We start from the raw sequence: 10,973 nt of genomic DNA on the forward strand, positions 1-10,973 counted from the left end.
CAATTATAGGCCCCTAGCTTCTTTCTCTGAGATTTTCCCAGGTGGTTTCCATTTGCTTTACCTGGAGTTAATGTTTATTCTCTGAAGAGACTAGCAAGATGCATGAAGTTATTCTTTGGAAAATTTTCTCAAACTTCTCCTCAGAAACTCCCTGATTTGACATCTTTTCTCCTCTTTCCTCCAAGATCAGCCATAGAGAGTATATGTGGAGTCGAAGTCTGGCAGTTTGTCTTTTCCAGTATTAGCACCACTTCCCGCTCTCAGAGCCCTCCTGTTAGCCCACCCCTCCCAGGCCCCATTGGAGGCTGCCCTCCTTTTTCCAGGCCTGGTGGCCCCAGACTCACCCCCACATGTCCTGAGAAAGGCACAACGGCGCCTCTCCTTGCCACTGACACGACGCCTTCTTTTTCCCAGGAGCTTGGGCTGCACTGTGGTAGAGATGCTGACAGAGAAGCCTCCATGGGCAGAATACGAGGCCATGGCTGCCATCTTCAAAATTGCCACGCAGCCCACCAACCCCCAGCTGCCCTCCCACATCTCTGAGCACGGCCGGGACTTCCTGCGGCGCATCTTTGTGGAGGCCCGCCAGAGGCCTTCGGCTGAGGAACTGCTCACACACCACTTTGCACAGCTCGTGTACTGAGCTCTCGCACCACACTGATGTTGGACCTCGGCTCCCCGGGGGAGGCTCCCAGGAGGCACTTGGGGAGGCTGCTGCTTCTCCCTCCCAGGTCTGACTGCCCCAGAGCTCAGGCCGTCTTTCCCTCTGTCCATCTGTCACTCCCTTCTTCCTGGGTAGCTGCAGAGCCAGAGAAGGGTGGGCAGCTCCATGCTCATCAGATTGGAGGGAGCCTGGGCTCAGAGAGGGCCACGGATATCTGGATTGCTCTGGCCTTCAGAGCTCCTCGGGTCTCTTCCCTTCCCCCGCACCCTCCCTCTGAGCTGCATTCCCTCGCTCTGTCTTGGGCACCAGGGCTCACATTGGTGCTGAGGACACACTGGCTTGGAAGGATGTGAATAGTGTTATTTTTATTCAGAGTGTTACTTTGTTTCCTCTCCCAGTGTCTGGAGACACCTGAGCCTGCCGGGGCTCTCTTGGGGCAGAGTCTGCTGTTCCTCCAGAGCGGGGGTGGAGGCTGGTGCTGCCCCTGTCCCCGGGGAAGACTCCGGGCCAGGTTTGCCAATCCCACCTCGTTACCAAAGATGGACAAAACGCTCTGCTGCCTTATTTAGGGAGAGGGGCTGCCTGCCCTGCCCCGAGATGCGCACCTTCCCACCCCCTCCCTGCAGGATCTGAGAGAAGTTGCTGCTGGAGGGGAGGGGGTGTCGGAGAGATGGCACAGTCTTTGTCAATGCAATTGTCCCTGTTTTACAAGGCCGGCTGGGGTCCTCTCTCTAGGGTAGCTCCCTCTTTCTGGGTCGGTGCCTCTTCTCCCCTCCCCCAGGGCTGTTGTGGAGCAGAGATTCAGAGGGTAAGTTGGGCCCAGGCAGGAGCTAGAAGTGCCAGGCTGCCGGGCTCCAGCCCTTCTCGGAGAGCAGCGGCCGCCCTGTACGCTTCTTTTCCCACTCAGGAGCCAGGGGTGGCTCAGTAGGGCCATAATAACTTGCTTTCTGAGGCTCCTGAGAAGAGCTCTTCCGCAAATCTAGGAAAAATGAAATTTCAGGATAAAATGGGTTAGTGGCTCTGCTGGGAAAGCGCCACGCTGGCCTGGGGCATGGCAGGGCCCAGGTGCTGCTGCCATCTGTGCTCAGAGCCCCGGCGCCAGCGAGGGGCCCTAGTGTTTCTATGAAGTGATCCTTGGCCCTTTGCTTTCTTCCCTGGCCTTGAGGGACAAGAGCAGGAATGGGTTGGGAGGAATGATATCTCTGAGCAGCTTGTCAGCTGTAAATACCTCAGCCTGGGCTTTGTCCCTTCTTCTCCCCAAAATGTGCCTAATGCTAAAGCCCCTCTCCAACACTCATGTTCCTTAGAATTTGTCATTGAACGGAAAGGGAAAAATGCCAGGTTACAGGGGCTCATCTCCGGAGACAGACAGGGTGTTAGCGGTCGGCGGCTCGGTGCCCAGCCATGCCTGTCTCCCCACAGGCACCATAACAATCCAAAGCCTTCGTTGTATGTTGAAGATGCACTTTTATGAATGTAGTTTCTATCGCTCTTTTTAGCCTTTTCACATCATGTAATGTGAGGCCTTGTACTTGTTAATTTATATCTCAGATCATATTTGATGGTTTTTATATATAGCAATTCTAGACTGTTACAGGTGACTGTTGCCTCAAGGGAGAGAAGAGAAAACGAAAGCAGCTGGTTTTGCAGAGAAATTTGTTGGTGGTTTGTGCCAAATGGTGCCTATGGGGCTTGGGCCTCTCTCTCTGTTTCCTTCCCTTTCTGCCCGCTGGGACTCTTGTCCCAACCTCTGGGGCTGGTAAGACAGATGATGCCTCCCTCTTACCAACATCATCACCATTTCTACCCCTCGGCTCTGTCCCCACCCGAGGCTTGGACTGGGGACCTTCATCCTGACCAGAGCTACTTTGTGGTGGCTTGGCTTTTCTCTCTCAGCCTCCATTCCATAAAGAGCCTCTCACTTGAGGGGAATTCCTGCAATGAATCCTTCCTCTCCTCTCCTCCCTCAAAAAAAAAAAATCCTTCCCAACATAGCTCTAGCCCTTTATCCAAACACTCCTTGGGAGGAAACAGAACTCAGGCACTGGCATTGGTGAGACGATTCTGCATATTCCAGGTTCAGACTCTCTCTGGGGTTACATACCAACCCCACAGTAACTACCTGACAGAAAACTTTAAAAAAAATTTTTTTAAACCCTGAAACTCTCCTCATCACCCTCCCCCCAAAAAAACAACACAACACTTGATTTTTGTGCCAAAAACTGTGGATATGCTAGCCCAACAGCCTCAGGATTGAGCTATTGCTTAATTTATTATTTTTTATTAAATTATCCAGAAGAAAAACTGTGGGGACATAGGACTGTCCTGAGCCCTAGGAGTATCAGGTGCCCTCTGCCCCTTAGCCCTGGCCACTATGGACTCTGCCAAAGGGCTGGGCGGCTTCATTGCCAGGTGCCACCATTTTCTCATCATTTAATAGAGCCTTCCTGCTCTGGGCTGCCAGCAGAGGCCCAGGACTGAGGCTGGTTCTTGGTCACCCTCTTGTGCACATATTAGCGGAGGAGCCAAGTGTCTGAATGTGGATTGTGCAGAAGAACTTGCAGCCATAGTTTATTTTGACTATATCCCGACTGAGGGCTTGCAGTGCAAAGCCAGGCCAGTGTAGCGCGTTACTTACAATAAAAGGATCATTTATACAAGCCGGCTCCTACTCCTCTGCTTTGTGGATAGGATAGCAAATATGGCAAGCTCAGAATCTCAGCCAGGGGCAACAGGGACACTTCTTGGGATGGGCTATGGTAGTTGTGTATGCAGTGACATGCGGGTTTCTTCACAATTAGTCTTTGCCCGGGTTTCCATGCTTCTGCACCTCCTTCCTCCCACCCCCTCCACTCCACTGTGGAAAAAGCACCAAGGTCACACAGAATATGGGCTGGAGCATGAGGGCTGATGATGGGGACCGTGGGCTACCCTCCTAATCACATTTGGTAATTTTTATGAACTTATATAGTAAGTATATATAGTTATATATCTTTATATAGTAAGTATAATGGTGTCCTTTTTAGGGGGGAGCAAGGGCTCCTTTATCAGGGGGAGAGTGACCAACCTGATCTTCAGGGGCCATTTCTTTCCAAGGCTCCTTCTAGCTAAATTCTCAGCAGTCTCTTTCTAAGCCCAGAATAAGCAGCTCTGACCAGCGTGTCTGTCCTGGCTCCCTGCTGAAAATGCAAAATGTAGGCAGAGTCCTGTGGGCATGAAGTACCTATTGGTTACTTCAGTCCAAAGATGACTTTTTCCATTTCCAAGGGACCTCAGATTATGGTCCACTTCAGAGGCATTGAATGCACTTCAATGTGAGTTCCTTCTGGGTTTCCCTCACATTTAGGCATTCCCTACTCACTGCCTGATGATCCCTTGCATTCAGGGCAAGCTTGGAGCCATGTCTGTTCCATGTCTAGGAAACTTGTATAAAGTGATGACATCTTCCTCCCCCAAGCCTTCTCCACCCCACCCCTCTTTTGAATCCCTAGTCTGTAATGACCAAGAGTCCCTCAATTTTATTTCTACAATCAGGAGTTTGGGCAACAGGGTCCAAGACAGGAAAAACCCCAGACTTCCTGCCCATATCCCCCCCCCTGAGAATCCAGCTGCCCTTCTCTCCCACCCCCTTCCTTATTTACTTTTGCTATTACCCAAGCCGTCCCTCTGTACTTCCTGCCTTGGACCCCTTGTTAGAGGAACCATGTGGCCTTGAACTGCTGGGGCAGCTCCTAGAGCCATTGCTCTGGTGGACAGAGATGGGCTTTCATCTTTACCCCCTGCAGTTACTGGAGGAGGGGAATAAGTGCCTTCACATCAGACTAGGATCACTACTCTGGCAAGAAAAGTAGCCCTTGGCTTTTCCTTTTTAAGCTGAAGCTAGGAGCCCCAAGGACAGAAAGTAAAAACGTTAAGAACCTTATAGCCTTTTTTTCTTTCAGTATCTACAAGTAACTTTGAAGATGAGAGTGAAAGGGAGAGGAGCAAAAGAAAGCAGTAGATGTTGGTATTGAGGCACTGTGTCTATGGAGATGAGAATCTGTCCCACCCGATTCTGGCCTCCTCAGGCCACATCTGGAGGACTGTGTTCTATTCTGGGCACACTTTTGGGAAGACAATGACAAACTGGAACCCAGCCAGAAAGCTGCAGCCAGAATGCTCCAAGCCCCGGAGGCAGTGACTGACCAGAAAAGGCATGAGGAATGGGATCATTCTTTTAAAGGGTCAACATATGGAAGTCTTTCTGTATTAAGGAGAAACCTATGGTGACTTGAGGACTAGGATATTTTTGTCTTTGTATCTCTGGTTCCCCGTATGACATCACACGAGTAGGTTGGGTGGCCTTGAAGGGGAGTGCGGGGCGCACTCTCCCTCCTTATAGCTAAAGGTGGACGACCACGTCAGCGATGCTGGGTGCAGAAAGATTCCCGCTTAGTTTTCAGTCGGACTAGTGGCCCTCAGAGGGCACATAGTACATGCTTAATTTGTCTTATCTTTCTCTTATGAGGGAGGCGCACAGTCAGTGCAAACTTTGACCATAACATATACTAGTTTGGGTCTCTGGTCATGTGCTTGACTGCAAGTGGAAGTGGAAAGACAGAAGAATTCCTTGGGTAATTCTAGAGTAACTTCAACAAATGACACCATTCAAAACAGGGATCATTTTCCCAGGAGGGTCTGTACAAACCCCAAAGGGTTCCCAAACATAAGATTTCAGGTGGAATGTGAACTTGAGATGGGAAAAAAGTTGCACCTTTATTTTCACTAATTTCTTGAGATTTAGCATTTCCTTCAAATATTTAAAAACATTATTTTGAGAAAGGGATTCACAGGCTTTACCAGACTGGCAAAGAGGTCCACGACACACAAAAAGATTAAGATCCTCATTTAAAAGATCATTTTGGATTTGATGGTCCTTGGGAAGAAAGGGCATGGCCTGTTTTGGGAGCAGGGTAAAGGGATGGGGAAAATGTCCCCATTTTGTCCAGGTTTTAACCCTTCCTGGTCATCCTTTAAAAGGAGCTGGGGGTGTGCTGTCTGCACTCAGAGACCTCTCCTAGTTTTCCTCAGTCCGGTCCCAGCCCTTTGGTCAATCTCAGCTCCCAAACTTCAGGACCAATCACACAGACACAAAGATAGACTCTTGGGTACATGTTTAAAATAGGATCACAACAGTCAAGATGGGCACAAGGCGGGGAGGGGGAGCAGAAGGGGCAAAGGGAACTGGCTATTTTGGTCCCACAACCAGTCTCTGTAGTTCACAACCTAGCAAGGGTTGTTTTTAGTTCCTCTTCCCTGATTCTAGGGTGGCAAGTAATGCCTCTCCCTGGTTTATGGCAAGGGTCTGTACCTTTAGGGACATGCCTGGGCCTTCACCTTACCCCTCCCAGGCAGCATCACTGTGCTTTTCTAGTCAATAGATGGCACCCTAGCCTCTCCTTTCTCCCAGGTGTTTTAGGTGTAAATCAGAACCAGGGTGTGGACAGAGGTAGATGGGAGGAGAGAAGGGGCACGGGGCCCTCTTGGCAGTGGGGAGCCTGGGACCCAGGAGGAGTTGGTGGGGTAAGCGGACTCCCAGCTGGAGAGAAGGCACCAAGATAGGGAGGAAATCCTTCCCTGGGGCCTGCTTCTCTGAGGCCTACTGAGGGAAGGGGGTATGAAATCAAACTGGAGGGCCCAAGTGGGAATGAAGTGCCCCCTGAGATAAAGAGGGATAGCACTGCACCCCCATCCCCCTACGCAGGCAAAAGACAGCAAGTTAGCCCCTGTCATCACTGGGCCAGTCAGAGCAGCCCCAAGTATGTCCCACCCTCCCCCCCAATTCAATCTTTCCCAAGCTCCTCCCCACCCCACCCCAAAAGCCCCTGGGAACAGGGGTAGGCAGAAGGCATCCGGAGGGCCTCAGGCTGTCTTGGTACCGTTGGCCACCTCCTTGTGGGCCCAGAGCTCCTTGTGCTGCTTGCGGCCGAAGCCCTCGTCGTAGTTGCCTTTACTCTTAAACAGCTGCTGAAAGTGGGGTTTGCAGTAAAACTCTCCATGAAGAGCTGCGTAGCTGCCCAAACTGCAAAACAGGAGTGGGCCAGGGAGTGAGTGGGGAGGCACAAGGCGCCCACTCTTACCTTCAGCCACCCCCGTCACCCCGGAAAAGGGAGAAGCAACCAGCGGAGGGAGCAGGGGAGGGGGGACTCTGGCAGGGGCCCTCACCTAAGCTTGGCGTGGCAGTGCTTGCAGCAGAAGCACGAGTTGTGGAAGATCAGCTTGTCAGCCACCAGACGCTCCATGGGATACACCGTTTTTTGGCAGGCTGCACAGGTTTCCTTCACCTGAGCCCTTAGGCTGAACGACTGGGAGGTGGGGGAGTGGGCACAGTATCAACCCCTGAAAAAGGCCCACTTCCCCCTCCCCACAGCATCGCACAGGGGCCCCATCCTCACCCCCACACCTCCATCCCGAGCTGGAACCCGACACCTCAGGCCTCACCTTGGAGCGCTGCACCGTGCTGCCGCTAGGGCTGCTCTTGGCTTCCTGGGGATACAAGGGAAATTAACTAGGGCTGGTCCCGCTGCTCCTGGCATCCGAGCCTACGTCCAGTCTGAGGTCTAAAGCAGCGTTCCCTCTGCCTTCCCCATCCATCCGGTTCCCGATTTTTACTTTACATTTCAAGGGGCAAACCCGACTCGATCCCCGGGTCTGGACACAGGAGCCTCTACAAACAGCCCCAATCCCCTTCCCTCCACCCTGAGGGGAAAAGCTGGGTAGCGGTAGGGATGATGATGTTACCTACATGAGAGGTGGTGGCCTGGGTTGCTCCAGCATCCTGGAACATGATGAAGGCAAGGATGGGGATGATGGGGGAGTGCGGCCCAGAGCACTCTGCAAGGAGAAGTTAGTCAGGAGGGGATCTAGGCCCACACCCTGCTCCAGCTCCGGCTCCCCATCTACCCCATCTTGCACTCAGAGGGTGGTTCGGTCGGGGAGAGGGTTGTTTACAACAGAAGCATAATCAGGGAGGTGGGGGGCTGTGGTTGGGACTTTCCCTAAGTCATTTCCTGTTGCTTTAGGTCCTACCACTTCCGCCTCCCACCCTCACCACCCTCTTCTCTCAGGCCACCCATCAGTGAAACATTGGGGGGGGGGGGTTGAAAATGAAAAGCTCTTTGGGAGAGGTGGTGGGGATGGAGTAAGGAGACTGAGGCAGATCAGGGTTGGGGGTGCGGGGATGGCTCGTGAAGTGCTACAGTAAAGAGTGACCCTACGAGAGGGACCTAGAGCTGAGGTGGACGCGGGGTCGGGACTGGAGAAGGGATGCTTCTTCGAACACAGTGAGAAACCAGTGTCCTGGGGATGACCCCACGGCGCTGTCAATCTAACAGGGATAAGAGGCAGGCACCGAGACTACGGTCCTTCTCCTCCCCGAGCTCTCCGACTTCCTTTCTCAGGGCCCCAGCTCCTGGACAGCTCAGTCACCCTCGTCCCATACCCCCCTCAACATGCGCACCCCATAGAGAAAGCGCCGCCAAGTACATTCTCACGCCTCCACGCCCGGCCACGATCTTAGCCTTGCGGCCGGCTGCCTTCCCAGCCCCGGGAAGTGTTCAACAAACTAGCCCACCCAGAAGCTCCCCCACCTCTCCCCTGGGCTCGGGGCAGCCGAACCTATCCACACGCCCCAGTCCAGCCCAGCGGGAATCAGCAGCCCCCCAGGGCGCCCTCCCGCTGTCCCTGAAGAGAGATCACAGCCCATGGAGAGGATCCCGATTCCCCCCCTCCGGGAGCCCCAGACTGAGTCCCCTAACCCATCCCTGAGACCCTCCGAGGGGTATCCGAGCTGAGACCCTACTCAAAACCCCGCGGGACCCCAAGAGGTCCAGGACTCAGCCTTCTCTTCAGCCATCCAGCTGCCATCCCCACCCCAAGACTCCTAAGATGAGCCCCTCCTCCCAACCCCGCGGCCCCCGAAGGATGGCAGACCTATACTCTCCCAGCCCCATCTCGCGGCTCCCGGGGGTCCCAAGATGAGCCCCTCCTCTTGCCCCGCATCCTGAACTCAGCCTCCCCCAGCCCTATCCTGTCGCCCCTTTGGGGTCCCAGATTCAGATCCCTCCCACCCCATCCTGCCGTCCCCGCGGGTCTCACCCAGGCCCAGGCTGGGCCGCCACCGGGGCCAGGTGGAGCGAGTCTGCTTCTCGGGGGCGGGAGGTGGCTTCAGCCGCCGACGCCTCTGGAGCCCGAGCCGCCTCCGCCTCCGCCTCCGCCGTCGCTGCCTTATCCTGGCGCTGCCCCCAGCCGGGCCCCCGCCCCCCGCCCGCCCATTGGCTCCGCGCGGCCCCGGAGCCGCCTCTGGGTCCCCCCAACCCGGCTCCCCGCCCCGCTTTGTCTCCTCGCCCGCTTTCCCTCCCTCAGACCCCCGCCTTTGTCTGCCCCCAAGCCCGGGAGGTTGGCGCCAAAGCCTCGGACCCTGTCGGCCGCCCCCCGAGCCCCGCTCCCAGCGCCTGCCCTTCTGATTGCCTCTTTTCCGACCACGCCTGGTTTCCCCAGTCTCAACCTCGTTCCGCTCCGCGCCCCAACCTCTAACGGCCCATCGAGGTCCCCCTAAACCTCGCGCTCGTCTTCAGCTCCGGCTCCCCCATCTTAGTCCGGCCTCGGGGCGCTTTAGCTCCAGCCCGTAATGTCCCCTCCCCCCTCCCCCCGGGCCTTCTCGGCTCCATCTCTCTCCACAGTCCAGTTCAGGACGCACGGGGGAGGAGGGGGAGGAAGAGAGAGCAGAGGGCGCCAGGACAGGAATCAGGGGCCCCCAGGAGAGGGCTGCCCAGGAGTGTTGGGGACAGCACCCCGGACCCCTGTCTCTCCCCCATCCCCCACCAGACTTCCCGGGTTCATTCTCGGCCTCAGTTGCCTCTTTGACTCCCCAGTGGCCCCTGAGGGCGAGGTTCCCCAGGAGCCCCGCTCCGCCGTCCGGGCTGGGGCCGGGAGCAGGGCGGGGACGCGGGGACCTCAGGTCTCCCGGGCTGCTCAGCCCACGTCCTCGCCTTCGCTGCGCTCCAAGCAAGCGGCTGGGGGCGAATCGTTGCCTTATTTCCTTACCAAGATCTGGGGCGACCTCGACACCTCCTTTGACTGCTCGAAACTGACCCAGCCAATCAATTTCCTCCGCTAGCCTCGGGTTTCTGCTCTTATTCTACATTCTTGGAGGCGGAGGGCGGGCCAATTCAATTAGTTAGGTAAGATAGCAAGGACACGTTTGTCTGTTTTTAATTACTGATAACTTTTTAACATCACCCCAACTAATCCCTTCCCCCTCTCAAAAAACCATCCCTTATTTCAATACATAAAACAAACAAAAAATCGAAAATGAAGCAAAATACTAATGCAAGTGACATGACATTATATGCAATGCTCACAGCAAGACATTCACCGGAAAGAAGGGATACCAAAGGGATACCATTCTGGAGAATAATTTGGAATTATAAAATTGGGCATACTCTTTGGCCCAGTAATACTACTAACTAGGTTTGTATCCCAAAGAGATTCCCCACCCACTACCCACCCCCTAGAAAGAAAGGAAAATGACCAATATGTCCAAAAATATTTACGGCAGATCCGTTTGTGATGGCAAAGAACTGGATATGGAGAGGATGCCCATCAACTGGGATATGCAATGGGGATGGAATACTGTTGAGCTTCAGAAAAAAACGGAAGACAGATGAATTGTCACAGAGTAAAATGAGCAGAACCAGGACGTCATTGTACACAGTAACAGCAATATTGTAATGATGTTTAACTATGAGAGACTTAGCGATTCTGTTCAATATGATGATCCAACGCAATTCAAAAAATGCTATCCAGCTCCAGAGAGAGAACTGATGAAAATCAAAGTATAATTTTTTCACATTTATTTTCTTGTATTTTTTTTGCAACATGGTTAATACAGAAATATGTATTTGTATCATTTCATATTTATAATTGATATATTGCTTGCCTTCTAAATGGGTAGGAGAAGGGCTAGAGGAAGGGAGAGAATTTGGAATTCAAAATTTAAAAATAATGTTAAAAATAAATAATAAGTTGGGGGGGATATTCATCAAAAAAAAAAAAAAAAGGATTCATGCCTCTGAGCTCTGCTAGCCTTCATCTTAGATATAGTTTCTCACTATCAATGTCAGTCCTGTGAAAGTCTTTGACATTCAGTAAATTCTTCAGAATGTGGCAAGCTGAGGTGCTCTCCCCGCCCTTACCTGTATTGATGTTCATTTCATATACCAGCAAGTCCTCTCCTGTTGTTTCTGGAAATATTTACATCCTTGGTGGA

At 53.2% G+C, this 10,973-nt stretch overlaps 2 protein-coding genes across 4 annotated transcripts in view; one reads left to right on the plus strand and one right to left on the minus strand.

Annotated features, from left to right (window-relative positions):
* The window catches only part of MAP3K3 (mitogen-activated protein kinase kinase kinase 3), a 90,872-nt gene extending 87,548 nt beyond the window's left edge, over window positions 1–3,324 (plus strand). For both annotated transcript variants that reach the window (XM_051994961.1, XM_051994962.1), the window contains one exon: window positions 415–3,324. In XM_051994961.1, coding sequence (XP_051850921.1) covers window positions 415–643 — 229 coding nt within the window. In that variant the 3' untranslated portion in view covers window positions 644–3,324. The remainder of the gene's footprint in view (window positions 1–414) is intronic.
* Window positions 3,325–5,394: 2,070 nt separating this feature from the next.
* On the minus strand, window positions 5,395–9,857 carry LIMD2 (LIM domain containing 2). Of its 2 annotated transcripts, none has more exons than XM_051994963.1 (5): window positions 9,749–9,857; window positions 7,449–7,537; window positions 7,145–7,189; window positions 6,869–7,008; window positions 5,395–6,725 (listed from the first exon to the last, which is right to left on the minus strand). In XM_051994963.1, exons 2-5 carry the CDS (start codon window positions 7,488–7,490, stop codon window positions 6,566–6,568), a joined length of 387 nt encoding a protein of 128 aa, XP_051850923.1. In that variant the 5' UTR covers window positions 7,491–7,537; window positions 9,749–9,857; the 3' UTR covers window positions 5,395–6,565. The 2 variants fall into 2 exon arrangements, with proteins under 2 accessions (XP_051850923.1, XP_051850925.1); XM_051994965.1 differs by lacking the exon at window positions 9,749–9,857 and adding an exon at window positions 8,801–8,932.
* Between the last annotated feature and the right edge of the window lie 1,116 nt (window positions 9,858–10,973).

The sequence above is a fragment of the Antechinus flavipes genome, chromosome 4 (genome assembly GCF_016432865.1).
Source record: "Antechinus flavipes isolate AdamAnt ecotype Samford, QLD, Australia chromosome 4, AdamAnt_v2, whole genome shotgun sequence".
Lineage (NCBI taxonomy): Eukaryota > Metazoa > Chordata > Mammalia > Dasyuromorphia > Dasyuridae > Antechinus > Antechinus flavipes.

Coding starts and splice junctions, on each gene's coding strand:
- LIMD2 (XM_051994963.1), bottom strand. CDS start 7,490: ATGTTCCAGGATGCTGGAGCAACCCAGGCCACCACCTCTCAT. Junction 7,009..7,144: donor GCACGGTGCAGCGCTCCAAG/GTGAGGCCTGAG, acceptor CCCACCTCCCAG/TCGTTCAGCCTAAGGGCTCA. Junction 6,726..6,868: donor CACTGCCACGCCAAGCTTAG/GTGAGGGCCCCT, acceptor CCTGTTTTGCAG/TTTGGGCAGCTACGCAGCTC.